Here is an 18,768-nt window from a genome sequence, read left to right as displayed (position 1 = left end):
TCGCAGTACTTTTTATTCGCCCTGCGAAAAAATCACATCGCTTATGTGCCATATAGAAACCAACACGTTCAAAGTTAGATTAATTGACACATATATAAATGTGCATACATTACTATGTAGACAATAAGGAAGATGAAGACGCAGAGGATGACGGGGCAGAGGAGGTAGAAGAAGGCGTTGCTTGCTTGGGTAGGCCGGGCAACAACTCTGCTCTGCTACATAGATGATGCAAGAGGTGTGCAGTTCAGCAACTGCGGAACCAAAACCCACGTCACATTGCCGCAACTTCGCTCACCGGCGGCCACCAGGCGATGACGATGGGGCTCGTCCCCGTGTGCTTGCCATCGCTCCACGCGATCGACCCAAACATGTACTCCTTGATGCTCACCACAGCGCGGATAGCCAAGGTGACCTGGTACTCCTGTGTGTTGTGCGTCGTGCTAAACCGCAGCTTCCGCGGCTTCACGGTGACGCGCATGGCGGCGGGGCTGGTGATCGTGGCTCGGTACATCGCGTCCACATTGCTGCTGACGTTGCGCACCACGCAGCGCTGCGTGATGGTCTCGTTGTGCGAGGTGAATACCGCCACGAAGGCCGGGTAGTTGTGGTCTCCCACGTAGGCGGAACCCGGGGGCGTCGAGCAGTTGGTCCACGAGGCCTGCCCCGCGCGAACGGCGTGGACGCCTTGCCGGTGGCCATGTCTCGGATGACGTGGCCGGCGTTGTCCACGTTGTACGCGGTGGTCATCAGGGCGGACTTGATCACGGTGGGGCTCCACTCTGGCCTCGCCTGCCGGAGCATTGCGGCGATGCCGCTCACGTGTGGGCACGCCATGGATGTGCCCGATAGGACATTGTAGTGCACTCGTCTCGTGTCGCTGTCGAGGCCCGAGGGAGAGGCGGCGCCGGTCCAGGCCGCGAGGATCTCCACGCCGGGGGCCATGACATCTGGCTTGAGGATCTCCGGTGCATGGAGGTTCGGCCCGCGGCTCGAGAAGGGTGCCATTCTAGGGGAAGAAGGCGTCGGGCCGATGACCGTGCCGTGGAACACGATCGTCGCGACCGAGGATGCAGTCTTGTTCATGTATTCCCTCCATTTCTTTTTAGTTTGCATATAAGATTTGGTCAAAGTCAAACTTTATAAAGTTTGACCAACTTTGTAGAAACAAATATTAACATCCACAATACTAAAACTATATATGAAAATTAATTTCATGATGCATCTAACAATATTGATTTTATATTGTGAATCTTTGATACATTTTTTTATAAACTTAGTCAGAGTTAACAAAGTTTGACTTTGACCAAATCTTATATGTGGACCAAAAAGAAACGAGAGAGTACGTTTTAATCCTTTACGCGGCGGCGAACGTGACGGTTGTGGCAGGGAAGGTGTGGGGGCTGCCGACGACGAGCTCGCCGAATTCTTTGGTGCTCGTAAGGAATGCTCCGACGCCGCCGGCGAGTTTGGCAGCCTCTCCTTGCGCAGCATTCAGGACTGCAGGGCCGCACAAAACGATCTTCCCGGCGACCAAGCTGGCGTTGAGCTTCCCAGCTTGGCATCAGATTCATCTTTGGTTCAGCCGCATCGATCGCCGTGGAGGGGCCAACGATCATGTGAGATGTTCACCGGATCCAAATCTAACTGTTGGTTATCTGTAACCGGCATTCATTCATGTAGCCCCTATCCCAACCAGACGGTTTTATGCTCGTGAAACCAATCAGCATTCTTCACTGTAGGCGGCAAAAACATGCAAAAAATTAGTTTTAGATACATGGCAAATTTATTTTTCCTTTTTTCAATTCGTTCATGGCAATTTTATTAATTACTTTTCGTATTTCACCATGGCAATTTTTAGTTTTTGGACCATGTCAAAATTAATTTTTTGACTATGGCAAATTTAGTTTCTGGAACATGGTAATTTTTAGTTTTTCAACTTTGACAAAAAAATTTCGTGGCATGGCAAAAAATTGTAACATGGAAAATTTCACAACATAACACAAAATGCCATGGGTATAGATTTTTTTTCCTTTCAAACCATTTTTAGTTTTTGTAATTGTATCGTCTTGGTAACATGGCAATTCCAAATTTTAATAGTGTTTCACATAGTCTCATGGCAAAAAAGGTGGCAAGTTGGTGAGCCGACTTTAAATTTTTGTGGTTTGGTTATAGTTACCAGTTTTTTCATGCTACAAGAAATGACTAATTTTACCCTGTATTTGGCATTTTTCAGTGTTAGTGTGTGCATTTGTGAGTTATTCCAAAGGATGATTTTGAGATTTAGTGGACAAAATAACTGCCATTTGATTCACTTCACATGATGCACCATGAAGAATTCAAATGATGGTTTTAGGGCATTATTTCGCAGATAACTACGATGTAATACTCCCAAGAAACAATTACCCCCTTGGATCATTGTACAAAGTTGCGTCAATTACCCCCGGGCAACAAATTTTACATACATATACAAAGATTACGCACAAAATAGTCAAAACCAAGCTTGACCGATCCATATCAACTGTCTAGTACGGATCCAATATCAACTTTGGATGCTAAATCTAACTGATATTAAGAGTTAATCAACAAAATTAGCCATGATGGCATTCCCTTGAAAAGAAAAGAGTTGAGAGATTGAAGGTTAAAAGAGAGTTTAGAAACGAAAGCATCACTTGACGATAAGTTGAGGGGTGGAAAATGCAATTTATTTTACTAGTAAAAAAATAGAACAGAGACCTCATCAGTGAGGGAGTGAGACTGCCTCGTGGGCCCAATCAATTCGGAGTCCTTTGTAGCACAACGACGCCAGCACCTCCTCCCGCCCCGCCCCGGCGCCCCCGCATGCATGCCGCCGGCGCCCCGGCTTCCCGCGCTCCTCACCGGCGTCGCCAACCGCGCGACAACCCCAGCGGCGGCGAGGAAGCTGCACGCGCAGCTCCTCCTGCGCGGCCTCCCGCTCCCCGCCCGCGCCGCCGTCACCCTCCTCACCGCATCGTCCTCCTCCCCGCGCCACGCCCGCGCCATCTTCGACAGCGTCCCCGCCGCCACCGCCAACGTCTACCTCTGGACGGCGACCATCTCCGTCTACGCGAAGCACGCCTCCTCCCCCGCGCTCGCCGCCGAGGCGTTCGCTCTGTTCCGGCTCATGCTCCGGTCAGGCCCGCCACCCAATGCCTTCACCGTCAGCTCCGCGCTCAAGTCCCTGTCGACGCTCCGAGGGGTCGACGAGGTGTGGCAGGTGCACGGGTTCTTGGTGAAGGCCGGCCTGGGCTCCTCCGTGCACGTGGGCTCTGCGTTGCTCGATTCGTATGGGAGCCTTGGCCAGGTGAGGGACGCAAGGAGGGTGTTCGACGAAATGCCTGCGAGGAACGTGGTGGTTGGAAACGCCATGGTAGCATGTTATGCCAGAGCAGGGGATGTGGAGGCTGCACGGGAGGTGTTCGACGGTATGGTGGAGAGGGACCCCATCTCCTGGAACACGCTCATGTCAGGGTACCTGCGGCAAGGCAATGCTGGTGTGGCGAGGGGCCTGTTTGATCAGATGCCGCAGAGAAATGTGCACAGCTGGAACATGATGATCACCGCGTGCTCCCAGGCAGGGCCGTGGGCTGACTCGGTAGGGGTGTTCAATCAGATGCGGTTGACGGGTTTCCAGCCGGATGCTGCAACAATGGCCGTGTTGATGTCCGCATGCGCACAGCTAGGTTCCTTGTCAGTTGCAAGGCAAGTGCATGGGCTTCTACACAAGGGCTTTGTTGAGATGAACTGCCATGTGCAGAATTCTTTGATTGACATGTTTGCCAAGTGCGGTTGCATTAGTGAAGCTCGTTTCTTGTTTGGCGAGACACGTCCGAAGGACACAGTCTCTTACAATGTGATGGTGACTGCTCTTGCGCAACATGGGCATGGCAAAGATGCACTGAAGCTTTTCAACGACATGATTGAGGAAGGATGGCGGCCTGATGCAGTGACATTTCTTGGTGTGTTATCAGCTTGCGCCCATGCTGGGCTAGTGGACGATGGAAAGCACTATTTTGAGTCCATGACAACGTACGCAATTCAGAAATCTGCAGATCACTATGCTTGCATGGTGGATCTCTATGGCCGAGCTGGGCTTATTGAAGAAGCGCACTCCTTTGTGAAGGTAATGCCAGTGAAGCCACATGCAGGTGTCTGGGGAGCATTGCTTAGTGCCTGCCGGAAGCATTGCAATGTTTATGTAGGCGAGGTCGCCGCAAGAGAACTCGTCAGGATCGAACCCATGAATGCTGGCAACTACGTTCTCCTTGCAAATACACTAGCTCGAAGCCGGCGATGGGATGCTGTTGAGGATATACGAGGACTGATGAGGGGAAATGCTGTTGAAAAAGATATAGGGCTCAGCTGGGTTGAAGTGGATACCGTTGTTCACGAGTTTTTGACAGGGGATTTCAGCCATCCTAGTTTTAATCAAATTTACAACATTCTGGAGCATCTGTTTTTGCAACCAACCTAAGACTTAAGAATTATCACTTCTTACTGCTAAATTCATTGTACATGGCGACAGGACAACACAACTACCATGAAATATTGAAGTGTATACACGTACTTTAATGAGAAGAGAGGCCTCCGAGAAGCCGAAATGAATGAGCTTAGGGTAGTTCCAATTCACAATGCCTGAAGGATTAAGATCAAGGCTGTCAAGTGTAGTTTCATGGAGGTAGTGTCTCAATGACTGTCTAATTTTATATGGCAGCAGAAATAGTGCAAAACATTAGAGAAACATGCAAACAGTGTTTTGCTCGTCTTTTCATTAAGAGGAGAAGCAAATGTATATATACAAGAGTATAGGTTTGGTCGATGAAGACCCCCACCAAGTACATGTAATCCTTTCATGTTCACGCAACACTGTACAGCAAAAAAAAATTTAGCCTGTCTCCTGTTGTGGAAAGTCTGATTAAGGTAAGCTATTTACTTTGCGTGCGTTGTGAACAATTTATGTAAGAAAAAGTGCGTAGAAACGTGCATAGAAAAACAGAAGAAACGAGCTTTACTAAATACATAAGCTCATTTCTTTCTTTTTCCTATGCAGTCTTGCTTGTTTTATTTCAATGGGGTGTCACAACTGGCAATGCATCATAAATTCATAATTAAATCTTATGGACTATTTTCTGAAATTTACATAGCATACATGGTGCTTAAGATTGAAAGCGCAATTTGTGTTGCATATGAGTGTTGTATGTATATATTATGTAGTCCTAGCTTTATTGCCATGATGGTGTCAACTGGTTAGTCTTTTTCTTTGTTTTGATTAGCTTGTGTAACAGAGTGAAAACATCACCAAGTCTCTGTTTTTTGTTAATGTTATCGCAGAATGCAATGTCTTCATGGTCTCTACCGTTTCCCCATTCTTCAATAAGTTATAGCAACTTGAACAAATGTGCAATTTTTGTAAAGTAGAAATAAAAATATCACACCATGAGGCTCCCTTTTAGATACCTAAAACCAATGACAGAGCACATATGAGATTGTCACATGTCAATGTGAATTCCATACTGCACGCTGAATCTAAACGAGCCGATGGTTTGAATTTAAATGCCATTTCATGAACAATTTAACATGATGAAGAATCCCTGCAATTAGCATGAGAGGAATATTTGTCTTTCTACCAAAATTTTGGAGAACATTAATGATTCCATCAGAGTTCATAAATAACTGAATCTCCATGTGGTGCTTTTACTGACAAATATATGGATGTTTTGGCCTTTTCTTTCTCATCATTCTTTTCCCCAGTCTTCTCTTTCTCATCATTCTTTTCCCCAGTCTGGCAGAAACTTGAAGAAGAGAACAGCGAGTTTTTTGAAGGCAAATTATGCAAAGTTGATGCTTAAGATCAAATAATCGCGTTCAACAAGCTCCGTGAGGATCAGTATCATCTTATGAAAGTAAAAAAGAACATCCTTCTGGAGTGCTTTCGGTTACCCCTACTGTTCCTAATGGCCCTGAGTCAAGCACATGTAAGTCTTATTTTTCTTTCTAGCAGCTGTTATACATTTATGTTAACTGGCAGTCCACCAAAGGTATCTCCTAATTTTTTCCAGTGGCAGTTCAGTTAGATTAATGTGAAAGGTGTTACCATTACAGAGCCAATGCAAATTCATTGGTAGGAATGTAGTTATCTCATCTCCAATGATAGTTTGATAAAGATTCTTTTTATTCATCCACTACAGAATACTGATCGAGGTTACTATTTTCGGTTTTTGCCAGTTAACATTCTGTACACCAGGAGTACAGGGCACTAGGCAGGCTCTAAACATACCAATAACTATCACAAAATCAGAACCCAAGTTCTGAACATTACAAACTTGAGACACCTAAGAACCTGGCATACTTCTTTCCTGACTTTGAAGGCCCTACACGATGAAAGCGGCATAAGACACACTGTATCTTTCATAATAGGCTTCATAGCAAAGCTACATCCTCCTTTAACCTTATTGTGCTCACCATTTTCATAGCATGGAACCCACAGATTTAAGTGCTTGATACATAGTTGTAAGTGCAAGCAAAGAAAAGGACATGAAACAACTAAACAAAAGAAGTCTCTTACTCTACATAAAACAAAAGAATCGCGGTTCCTGGATATAATCACCACGTGATAAGATAGGGTACTACAATGCTTAGGCTACATCCTTGCCATAGCCTACATCCTTGCCATAGCCGACTTGACAACATCCAAGATTCTGAAGTAGTGGTAGAACAAAGAAGATTGCTCGCCCTCCAAGCCATCACGGTGGTGTCGGTTGCTCCCGGCAAGATTGTTACATGGGCTGCCCCCAATCACCAAGTCGAAGCCGCCAAATCTACCAACGTATGATGCAATTATATCAGGGGTGAGAGATTTCACGTCAGCAATCTCAATCAGCGTGCCTGTCTGGGTCTGATCCCACCAACCCCTCAAAATCCTCCTATTAGCTTCACCTATCTCAACAGAAACCACTGCCCTCATGTGGATCCCAAGCCTGTGCAAAGCTACCTCTCCTCCTCCAATACCGGTGAATAAGGACAGCACACTAACACCATTAGGAAACATGTCCCTCAGCACCGACAAATGGTAAGCAACAGTATCAACATGGAATGAGTTGCCAAGAGATTTATATCTCTCTGTCTTGCCGACCCCTCTTGTGTGGTCCCTTGGGAAACCAAGTAGATATTCCACCTCATTAGGCTCCAACGGAGCAACCTTGTTTTTTCCAACCCAGACAAGATTCCATTTTCTGCACTCATCAATGACATATTTCTGAACACTTGGAGGTGGTGAATTGCCTGACCTTGCAAGAAGACTCTGGATCCGCTCGGTCGTCTTTGCACTTGCCACAGTTGTTTGCAAGCAATTGAGTTGTCTTCTCGGGTCCCAAGAAGGCCACCACTTCTTATAATGAGGAAATGCCTCAAATATGGTCTTTGGAGGCAGAGGAAGAAGAGGTGATCTGTTCTCAATTGGCAAATTATGGATGTAGCCTCTTTTCCTTGCAGCTGCAGACAAATGCATAGAATCCACAAACTCTGGTTCAATGTCATACAGAAATCTTGAAATGGTCTCCCATACACCTCTTGGAGTTCGGGCCACATTTTCATAGTAGAAAAAAGGTGGTCCAATAGCTTGTTGAGGAAGCATTCTCATCACTGATGGCCGCCTATAACCGGGCAGGTTAAATCCAACCATTGGATTTGGGAGAAGCATTGGTTCATCATCGCTACCATCCAAGGAAGATCGATTGCCATGTGCTCCACCTCCATATCGCTTCCTCTTTTTCTTGCGCTCTTCCATCAATCTTGCTTTCTCTCTCTCTCCAAAGGAATCAAAGCATCTATCCATAACCTGCCAAATGTCACAGATTTCAGTGTCCTTACATCAAAGTAAAAGAGCGAAACTGTTATCGTATTCACATGTACATCAAACCATAACGCACCTGATCGTCAAATAAGTTTCTGGAATGGCAATCTCCTGCAACCCGTGATGCACTAATCGAATCAACTAATACACAGAGATCAGCATCCACACCTAGGAAAATTGAAACAGGAATTTATATAGCATAAGGTGCCTTTGACATGAAAGAAGGACCGTCAAGGAAACAATTTGAAAATGAGGCATACCACATGTTGTCATAGCCATATTGGCTTCATCTTCAGAAAAGCCCATGCCTACTAATAAGTTGATCTTCTCGTCCTTCGCTGACATCTCCTGTAGAAAATCCTGCACAAAGGTACAACAACAAACTGAGATTAGTGGTGAAACACAGTTATCTGGTCTCTTCATGCTGCTTGCGTGATAGAAAGTTAAAAACTGATGGATGATGATATGTGTGTATTTTCAGGAGAACATGACGATATTCCCATTCCTCCCCATTTCAGGTTCATCGCCTTCCTAGGCAAGATGTTTTTCTGCTGAGCAGGTGCAATACACATCAAACACTACATACTTATTCCCTGCTTGCTGTTTTCAGTCATTACATATATCTAGCCATGAATGGGATTGAACCATACACTATTCTCTTCACTAATTTTATTTGCATAACTTTATGAAAACTGGTTATCACATCATATATTACATGCTGAGAATTCTAAATTAGTGACTTCGTCATACATTTCTAGCAGAATATTTATGGACCAAATCCATCATTTTTCTCGGCTGTAACAGGTAGATGTTGCTCTTCTTGAGGTTGATCTTAGAAGGATATTTGATGCAGTTAGTGTGGTATGTGATGTTCTTTTCCAGTATATGATTGTTTTGTGTAATTGAAAATCAAAAGAAGATTCTTGAACTATGCCATTCTACAGTGAAGAATTCTAAAATCAAGTGTTCAAACTCACAATGCAATTCTACAGCGATGAAAGGCTGGGAGCAAAATAAACAAAGCTCAAACAGAATGTAAAGGAGGTGCTCAAGGTATGCATGGCAGATACTTCCTCCGTTCCAAATTGTAAGATGTTTTGGTAGGCTATAAAATATCATAACAAAACCTCTCATAATTTGAGACGGAGGTAGTATTTCACATATATCAGCATACAAATGGTTTAAAAAGTTCTAGCTACAGAACTAAAGATAAAGAATCATCTACCTCATCACCAGAACTATCAGAGTTGTGCTCTCTACCACCAGTATCATTGTCGTTATCCCAGTTGTCGAAATCAAGATCATCATCATCATCATCTTGAACATTTGGGCAGGCGCAGCCAGAAGTAGAGCAATTACCCAATGCACCTTCATCACCTAGTACCTGCATTTCACATCGCCTCGTAACATAAGATCCTTGCCACCAAGCAGAAAAAGTATCATAAGATAAACTCACTAATAAAGCACATTGACAAATACCTTATATGTGAGAAGTAGCTCTAGCAACGCATTTGCATCATCGTGCCCTGAAAGCAAAAGCCCTGGTTAAAACAGAAGGTGCAAACACAAAGAAGACAAATGAAATGGGACACATTGGTTACTTTTAATATTACCAATCTCCTTAATGCCCTTCACAACCATCTCTTTTGGGAAACCCATCGTCACATATTCCTCGACTAAAGAAGTAGACGTTGCTTCCCCGTTGGCCCACCCGTTAGAACTCTTTAGACAGTTGCGCAAGCAAATATTACACTATGATCATAATAATAACAAGCCATGGGTAGCTCTTATGTTGAAATACACAACCAGCTACTACCTGACGTTCCAGCGTGGATGGGCCAGGAGCATCCAAGTTCCTCAAGGCCGGAGCTGATGAAGGCGCAGCCTCACCATCACTTTCCCACTCAAACTTATCACTATCATCGCTGTCGCTGGTCAAGCCCTGTGACATGAGTTAAACACACCTCGATCAATATTAAAAGCAAACCACAAGAAAAGCAATTATAGAGAATAAAACGGCGCAGCAAAATAAGTTTATCGTGTCAGAAGCCCACAACAACCATAAGATATCGCAATTGAAATCTGCAGTGCGGAATCAGTACAACGATTCAGCTCTAGCGTTCAGAACTCATCAAAAAGGAAGGGCAAAAACCTTTCATTTTATTTAAAAAAACTCCCCTTCACCACTGTCAAAGCAAAACATCAAGCTAATGCCCAAAAAATAACATTAGTGCAATTAGAAACAGTTTGATTGGCAGTTATGGGGATGCCTGACTAACTGAAGTATGCTAGCTTTCAGATGCCAGGAAGAAGTTTTCTGGACAGTAGAACACTATATGCAAAACAGGGCTAAACAGACTTTATGGGAGGAAAGTGACCAGGTTGGTAAATCTAAAAGGGTGATTAGATTGACCAGATTTGCCCATTATCACCTAATAATAAACTAATAAGCAGTACTGCATGCAGTACAACTTGATGATATGCTTGTATCAAATGGACAAACAACGGTGGTTTGCAGTTCAAATGAAAAGCTCAAATGCATGAGTAGTAGTAAGAAAAGATATGGACCATATAGGTGGATCACTGCAACGTAAACTAAATCCATAGAATTCCTTATTAAAGAGTATCGGCATGTTAAATGCCATGTCTTGTCAGAAGAGTGCCAATGTGTCAGAACAACATACAGTCAGATAATTTGAGTTATGACAAACAATATCTTTTGTGAAGTGTTACATGAGTAGACTTATCTAGAAATGCACCCTCATAATACTACAATTGCAAAGATTTCGAGATATCACTGTGGAGACCATGCCAAAATCAGAAGCAACAAACTTTTTGTCACCATGAGGAAGTGAAAATAGAATGCAAAATGGACTACCTATTTTCAGATAAAATGAATGAACAAAAAAATATGAAGGCAGGGTTGTGTGCAGGGCAGTAACCAAATGCATAGAAAACATCCATTGGCAGAATACACCAGTTGAATTTTCAGCTGCAGGGATGCCTAACTGATGCAGTGCTCTAGCTTTAACAGGTCAGGAAGAGCATCTCTCTTGAGACACATGATCGTTATAGTTTTACACGATATGACAGAATTCCGTGGGAGGCTCGTGACCAGGCTGAATGCATTAGTGGTATTCAGAAATCGGTGTACCCATCGCTGATCGGTTGCCACGACGACACTGCCTCAGGAAGAACTACTGATCTAGAGACATCCAGCTTACAGCTATGTGCAATGGCGCGACACAAGCTGTTGCAGCAGAGCTATAGCAGCAAAGCTAATACACAAATGGCAGCACTGGAATTAGTAACTGCGAAGCGGTACAAGCTTTCCCTCGCAACGACCAATGCGACAGTCAAAATCGCAGGCGTGAAATCAGTACAAATGACTGCAGGATCTAATATTTTTTGAGCAAATGACTGCAGCATCTTATTGGGCATAATCCCCTGATACATGACCAATGTGCGAAAACGCAGACAATGACAAAGAGATTGAGGAAACCAGCCACTGCCATACGGCAGAGCCAAGAATTGTGGTTCTCCGGGGAGAGCATTTAATTTAAGGTCGAGATACAAATAAATGGTCCACAAAAGAGATCCATGAAATGAGATTACCAGGACATGAGAAAACACTTATAAAAGACTAAGAAACTATTAACAAAATAGTTTTAGCTTTTGATACTGAGATTGATTAGTACATTAACACAAGCTTGATAAATTTCCTACATCATAATATTTGGGCATTGAAATTAGCTATTCCATATTTCTAAATCCCAGTTCTAATTAGTCCCGGGTTCTATACTAATAACATGGAGCAGAGATTAAAAAAGTTCACCAGAATCCAAAAGGAAAAGGGGAGGAATTAGTATCTGCTGCTGCTGATTAGTATCCAGTCAGCTCAACGCGCATTTGCGGGCGCGCAGCTAGGGATTGGGAATTTTGAGACTGGGGCGTGTGGGGAATTTTATTTCCCCTCACAATAGCAGTCCATTAGACGAGTCCAGGCGCATAGTTCCATCCATGCCCTTTGTCTATCTAATCTTCTTCTCCCGTACTACTACTGGTTCACCTGCACATGGAGAAAGCTTCGCTGCCTCCCATGGCGCCACCGTAGGAAGGAGACGGAGCAGACCAGCCTCCGCAATCGCCAGCATTCGCTACATGGCAAAATCAGCACAGTCCTATCCGTCTCCATGGTCTGGAATGCTTCAAGAATATACACGTTCTCGATCCAACAAACCAGAAAACCCCCAATATGCAGAAAAAGAATCGCACACCAAGACAGAGTTTGAGAAACGAAGGAATCTTTCAGAGTTTCTAGTCAATGGAAATTTTGCTGACAGTGTGTGCGCAGGGGATTCCGTCCGATAGAAACCCTCGCATACTTCCATTATCCAGAGTACGAAAAACTTCGGACCAACGAGGCCACAAATTGCTAGACAAGAGAGGAAAAAGAGAGAGAGAGCCCACCGCCATTGTTGATGCCAGAAGATCGGCACGCCGGCTCTCACTATCTCCCCGCCGTGAGAGGTGGGAGGAGGAAGAGGAGGACAGCCCGAGGCGGAGGGCGGCGACGGCGTGCTCGTCCGCCCCTCGCTGGCTTTCAAGACGGGGCTAGTGCGGTGCGCCTGCAGGGACGTGTACTTCACACCGGGCGCGCATGGTTTTCTACCAACAGAACGGACACTGGCGAGTACTTTGCGAGCCGTGCTGCTCTGTTTCGACGTGGTGTGCGGCTGCGCACAAAACTGGCCGCACCGTTTTGTGCGCAGCCCAGATCTCAATGAGATAAGTGAGAGAGATGGAAAGATGTGCCACAGCAGTGGTGGTGAAGGCGTCGGTGGTGATAATAATTACGCTAGACTAGTCACAGCTGTCCAGCACATAGTTTTAGGCTGGACTTATTTGGATAGCTTTGACCGATGTTTTTATATAAATATAGGCACAAATTAATATTGTATTATTTTTTAGGACTTATATGATTATTGCGTATTTTTATATTTATTTCGATCATCAATCGGGCTGATAATTATGTTGTGTGCGATAAGAGTTATACATTAAGAGCTCATTTTGAATATTCTTTTATTGTTTTAATTTTTTATGGCATCTCATTAATATTCCATTAATGAAATTCAGGATTAAAGTTGGTAAATCTCGCAAGTTTTTTAATAGTATATCAATGTGGTTAATGCAATTACTACTATCTGATTTTGATATTATCTCCCTTTGTAAATAAATGACTTCTAAGAAGCTTGTAGTACAAATTTTCTAATTTTGACTCGTAACATTTGATAGAACCTTAATATAGGGTGGCAGTCGCGCTACATGCTACAAGTGTGACGCGCCAAGCATTAGCATAAGAATCACGGGACGCCCCCTCAAGTATGGTGGTGAAATGGCAGACGCATCAAACGTGAATCATCCACGCATATTGTGCTCCGTATGGGAGCAAACGAGCAAACATGAGAGTATCTATAGCCGGGCTTGGCAAATTTGATCCCTCAAACATCCGCGGACGTGTCCGGGCGTTTTCACGGACAGTGATCACTCACGTCTTAAATAATTCATTCCACAACCGGATAGCTCAAATTAGAAACCTCAAATTCATACTATTACATGCAGCGTGAACATAATCTTAAGCGGAGCCTGTCCGGCTCCGTCGCGCCCATGTCTGGTGGCCAGCTGCGCTCTTCAGAGTGTTGGTCCTGTCACTGGTGAGGTAGAGTAGGACAAGGGACACGAGTCGGCTCATGAGACTCAAGGCGTTGCCATCTCTCATGCCCTACTCTTCCTCGTCAAAGCCGAGAACCCTAACGGTGCCAGTGGACGTCAGATCAATGATGGATCCGTCCTGGGATGAGCCGACGACATCCACCACAACGTAGTTGTGATGACCAGACTGGTGCACTATATGGGACGCCAGAGAATGCGACTCCATGCCACCGAGTTCGGACGCCAGACGAACTGCACCGCCTCCGGTAAGGCAGCGATGCCGCACCTCGTGGTGGTCCATGCGCCATTTGGACGGACGCAATGGATTCCCGATGGAAGGAATCTGAGCGCTGCTGCCGGGCGGCCTCCTCCCGGGAGCAGCAGAGCGCAAGCTGGACGGTCGTCTCCTCCTTGGGGCTGCATGAGATGAGCTCGGGGTGAATGGATCTGAAGGTGTGACTCGGATCTGCTGCCTGCCATGCAGGAGAAGAACGGAGATTGCTAGATGATGGCTCTATATTTTACATATTTTTAGTGCTCATTTGTTGCATGTTCTCTTTATATACCATGTCCCATTGAACCAAATAGATGTCCATTATGCATGATTACCGGTATTTACACTTTTCATTGTGAGCACCGCACATTTAGTACTTTAGTTAGTTTTTATTAGTTTTCTATGTTTTCTTGTGTCTATAGGTGTTTTGGAGCAACATAGGACCAAGCATGATGAAAGAACCAATGAGGGGTTCAATACGTAGACACACATGGGGCAGACTTGCCATCTCAGAGGTCGAAAAAAGTTATTTTTTTTAAAGTGCTCCAAATCAAGATCTAAGACCAGAAATGGATCAGCGTCGATCATATGAATCCAACGAGCCCAAGAACGTCAAATTCCGAGTTCGAGTAAAATACGACGTTCCGAACACCCGCACGCGGTCGTTTGACGTGCACACAACTCCGAAAGTTGTCTTTTCAGACAGGATTCTTCACCGATTCCATCCCCGTTCGTTACCATGAGTAGCTCGTAAAGAAGAGATTGGGAGAGTATTTGGCTCATTCTGATCCCTTAGATGAAGCACATCAAGAGAGGAGGCTAGGGAGGCTCCTATATATGTCTCCCTCAACCCTAGCTGCCACATCCATCCTCATTCATCAAGAACACATCCAAATTCATCTCCATTGTTGCTCCACCACCACCATAAAGGAAGGGACAAGATCAAGAGGATGAGGAGGAGGCTCCAACACGCGAGCACCGGCCTTCTGGCCGGTGCCCTCTCCACCGCGTCGGCGCCATCACCACCACCTTCATCGCACTGCTGCTGCCATCATCTTCACCACCATCACCTCCTCCCTTCGTCGACTCTATGCCGGCTTGTAACTTGACCCTCTTCTTTATGTTTGAGTGAATGTATTTGTTCTCAAGGATACAGATGAACTACTTTATGATTAGAATCATTATTTCCAAGCGATCCAACATGTTCTTGTTCATGTTCAAGTTAGTATTCTCGCAAGTATTGAGAAGAGGCCTCGCTCACACTTTTGTCGTGATTGGCTGTGGAGAAACTATTGTCACTGCATAGGATAGGATGTTGAGGGAATTCTAGGTGACAGTAAAACCTCAATACCTAGTTGTCGGGGGGATAGACCCCGAGTAGCCTCATCCGCACCCGAAGATATTTCAAGACATCGGGGCTAGCGAGCCCCTCGTGCCGACTGGTCACACGCCGGCTTCCTGAGCCGGCTGGTGCCACGCGACCGGCCTCGAGAAGACAACGTGCTCCCAGAAGGTGGCTTGGGTACGGGTCGGCCTCCAGCAGCCAATCTGTCCCCTCTCTCGAAGTCTGCACTCAACCACTAAGACAAGCCGGAGCACGGCAACAGTGCCATATGCTCCCCTCGAATCCCGGTGGGGCGTGGCTACAGTGGGCGCTGACCAGGCGACCACCTACCCACCTGATGGAGCATTGTAGCCATACGGCCCCTGACGCAGGCCTCGTTAGCAAGGATGGTGCTACAGCGAAAGGCAATCAGCGGGGCCCATAGGCGGCGGGTCCTACCTATCGGCCGGATTCTCGGCACCCGACAGGGCCCTCCAGAGGCGGGCCCCTACAGCCGGCGGAGAACCCGACGACCTTAGAAACTGGCATCCGGGTCCTACACCCAGTCGTATTACCATTGTACCCCTGGGGGTTGGCCTATAAACCCCCCAGGGTTCACCCATGCAAAGGGTTCACCTCAGTTCAGCACACACCACTCCACACACCATAGCTAGGAGAAGCAAGGGAGAGCTCTACCCTTCTTCCTCCTCTAGAAATACAGCTCAAGGAGCAACCTTGTACTCATATTGATCATAGCTAGTCATCATATCAGGAGTATGGGTGTTATCTCTCCGGAGAGCCCCGAACCTGGGTACGTCTCGTGTGCCTTCGAGCTCATGCTCACTCCTGCTTTCGGAACCCGCAACATCCTCATGGCTCCACCCACGATAAGCCACCCCTGGCATCTGACGTGAGATTACCATGACAGTTGGCGCCCACCGTGGGGCCATCCACGGCGTCGGCCGGAGCTGCGTTCCGGACGGGAACCGTCCTTCCCTCCGATGAGCGCGTCGCGGTTGGTTTGATCAGCCAGCCCGATGCGCATGCTTGCGCCTGCACCGGTGCATCGCCTGATGCGGGAGCCATCTGCCCCGCGAGCTGCCTCATCGATCTCTTCGGTAAGCTCAACCTCTCTGACTTGGGAGCCCCTTGCTCCATGAGCGACCTCACCTACCTCTTCGCGAAGCTCTCCCTCACCGATGCGGCCACCACTAACGGCTTCCCTAGCGACATGGTGGTCATTGACAACCTACTCCCTCCCGTCGCCAGCGACGCCTCTGCCAGCACGCTCGGCGCTGGCATCTTCATGGAGGTGATGGTCAACGGCGATAGCTAGAACGATGGCGGGTCCATTCAGGATCCATTGCAAGCAGCCGTGCAAGACCTAGCAACTCCCGTCCGTGCTGATGCCGGTCGGGAGGAGCTAGAGGAGATCCGTGTCAAGCTCCTTGACAGCGCCACCAAGATGGCGGCCATGAAGCGCCGCGCTGAAGCCAACCAGCACGAGATCGACCGCATAGCGACAGAGCTCGTCGAACAACAGACCCTCGCAACAACGAAACAACTGCACATTGAAATCGAAAGATGAGTAACATGGCATTATTGTTTTTTCCATCAACCTAACTAAATATTTACAATAGGATGCCACCTCGTTCCTCGATCCCTCAGCGACCCCTTGACCCTCGACCCCTAGGCGACCCCTCGACCGTTGACCCATGACGAGCCCTCGACCTTCGTCCCCTCGACTCTCGACCCCTCGGCGACCCTCAACCCTCGACCCCTCGACCTTCTTTTCCTTCTTTTCTTTCCTTTTCTACTTTTTCTACTTTTCTTCTTCTTCTTCTTCTTCTTCTTCTTCTTCTTCTTCTTCTTCTTCTTCTTCTTCTTCTTCTTCTTATTTTTTTTTCATCTTTCTACTTTCTTCTTAACCTAAACTAAACCTAAACTAAACTAAACCTAAACCTAAACCTAGAAAAACAGAAAAAAAACCTAAACCTAAACTAAATTAAATCTAAACCTAAACCTAAAAGTGAACTAAATCTAACTAAACTAACATAGATAAAATTAAAAAAGAGAGGGGGAGGGGGATCACCGGAGTGGTGGAAGTGGAGGCCGATGGAGGAGGGGGCGCGGTGGCCTGGGGCAGCCACGGCGGGGGCACTACGGGAAGGCGGGGCGGGACGCCAGGCCACGACGGGGAGGCGGGGCGGGGGGCGACGGGGGCACCGAGGCGCGGCAGGGACGACGGGGCGGCGGGAGGGGGGTGCGAGGTGCAACGGGACGGCGGGGGGGTGCAGGGCGCGATGGGGCGGCGGGGCGCAACGGGGACGACGTGGCGGTGGGGTGGTGCGGGACGCCGCGGGGTGGTGCGGGCCACGGCGGGGGCGACGAGGCGGCGACGAGGCGGCGACGGTGCGGGTGTGGGCGGAGAGAGAGGGGGGAGGGAGATGGGGTGGGGCCGGGGGGAGAGAGGGAGGGGTTACCGTTAGTTTGGATGGGCCAACCTCTTTGATGTCGGCTAGCGGACGACAAAGAATCTTTGCCGTCCGCTAGCAGACGGCAAAGAGGTTGGGGGTGGGCCGTTACAGCGTTGCCCTAAAATGGACCCCACCCAATCTCTTTGTCGTCTGCTAGCGGACGACAAAGAACTAGCTGACGGCAAATTGCACCTTTGCCATCAGCCAGTTCTTTGCCATCCGCCTTTTGTGATTTGACGACAAAGACCTTCTTTGTCGTCCGCAAGCTAATGGCAAAGAACCGACAGACAGCAAACTCTCTGATTACAGTAGTGTTATGTGAAAAAGAAAGTTGGTGTGGTGCTGAACCTGGACTTCGAAAAAGCTTATGATAAGGTCAACTGGGATTTCCTGTTAAAATGTCATAAGCTTCGGGGATTCAATGAAACCTGGTGCGGGTGGATTAACCAGATCCTCCACAATGGCTCAGTGAGCATTAAATTGAATGACTGTGTGGGGCTATACTTCCAAAGTGCGAAGGGGGTGCGGCAGGTGACCTGCATTCCCCGTTCATGTTTAACTTGGCTGTTGAATGCCTTATAAAAATGATTAGGAATGCCCAACACAACAAGCTTATGGTTGGCTTAGCTGCGGATCTTACTCCTGATGGGGTTGTCGTCCTACAATATGCAGATGACACAATTTACTGCCTTGAACATGATATTGACAAAGCAGTTAACCTGAAGTTGCTGATGTACATGTTTGAGATGATGTTTGGGTTAAAAGTTAATTTTCAAAAGAGCGAGATTCTTACTGTGGGTGGGGATGAAGTTGTGATAAAAGAATATGCTGACCTTTTCAGTTGTGACATTGGTAGCTTCCCCATTAAATATCTGGGTATGCCTGTTAGCTATACCAATCTTAGAAACTCTGATTGGAAGTTCATTATTTGCAAATACCTTAAGAGATTTGAAGCCTGGGTGGGCAATTCTGCCTCCATGGGAGGGAGACACACCTTATTAGATTCTGTTATTACCCAGATTTCTCTATACCACATGTCCATGTGGCTGATGAATAAATCTTTTATTGAGAAACTGGACAAACATAGAAGGAGGTTTTTTTGGCAAGGGTG

At 46.7% G+C, this 18,768-nt stretch overlaps 1 protein-coding gene and 1 pseudogene across 1 annotated transcript; both read right to left on the bottom strand.

Moving 5' to 3' along the window:
• Positions 1-271: 271 nt before the first annotated feature.
• Positions 272-1,558, bottom strand: LOC123139510 (subtilisin-like protease SBT1.4; annotated as a pseudogene).
• Positions 1,559-6,460: 4,902 nt separating this feature from the next.
• Positions 6,461-12,623, bottom strand: LOC123138507 (DNA (cytosine-5)-methyltransferase DRM2). The gene is made up of 8 exons (XM_044558485.1): positions 12,341-12,623; positions 9,687-9,812; positions 9,484-9,592; positions 9,350-9,396; positions 9,096-9,254; positions 8,131-8,230; positions 7,947-8,038; positions 6,461-7,855 (listed from the first exon to the last, which is right to left on the bottom strand). Exons 1-8 carry the CDS (start codon positions 12,344-12,346, stop codon positions 6,677-6,679), a joined length of 1,818 nt encoding a protein of 605 aa, XP_044414420.1. The 5' UTR covers positions 12,347-12,623; the 3' UTR covers positions 6,461-6,676.
• Positions 12,624-18,768: the final 6,145 nt, after the last annotated feature.

This window comes from Triticum aestivum, chromosome 6B, assembly GCF_018294505.1.
Source record: "Triticum aestivum cultivar Chinese Spring chromosome 6B, IWGSC CS RefSeq v2.1, whole genome shotgun sequence".
NCBI lineage: Eukaryota > Viridiplantae > Streptophyta > Magnoliopsida > Poales > Poaceae > Triticum > Triticum aestivum.
This window is presented reverse-complemented; position numbering and strand designations above follow the sequence as displayed.

Coding starts and splice junctions, on each gene's coding strand:
- LOC123138507 (XM_044558485.1), bottom strand. Junction 8,231..9,095: donor CTGATAGTTCTGGTGATGAG/GTAGATGATTCT, acceptor ACCTTTGTGCAG/GATTTTCTACAGGAGATGTC. Junction 7,856..7,946: donor GAAACTTATTTGACGATCAG/GTGCGTTATGGT, acceptor GACATTTGGCAG/GTTATGGATAGATGCTTTGA.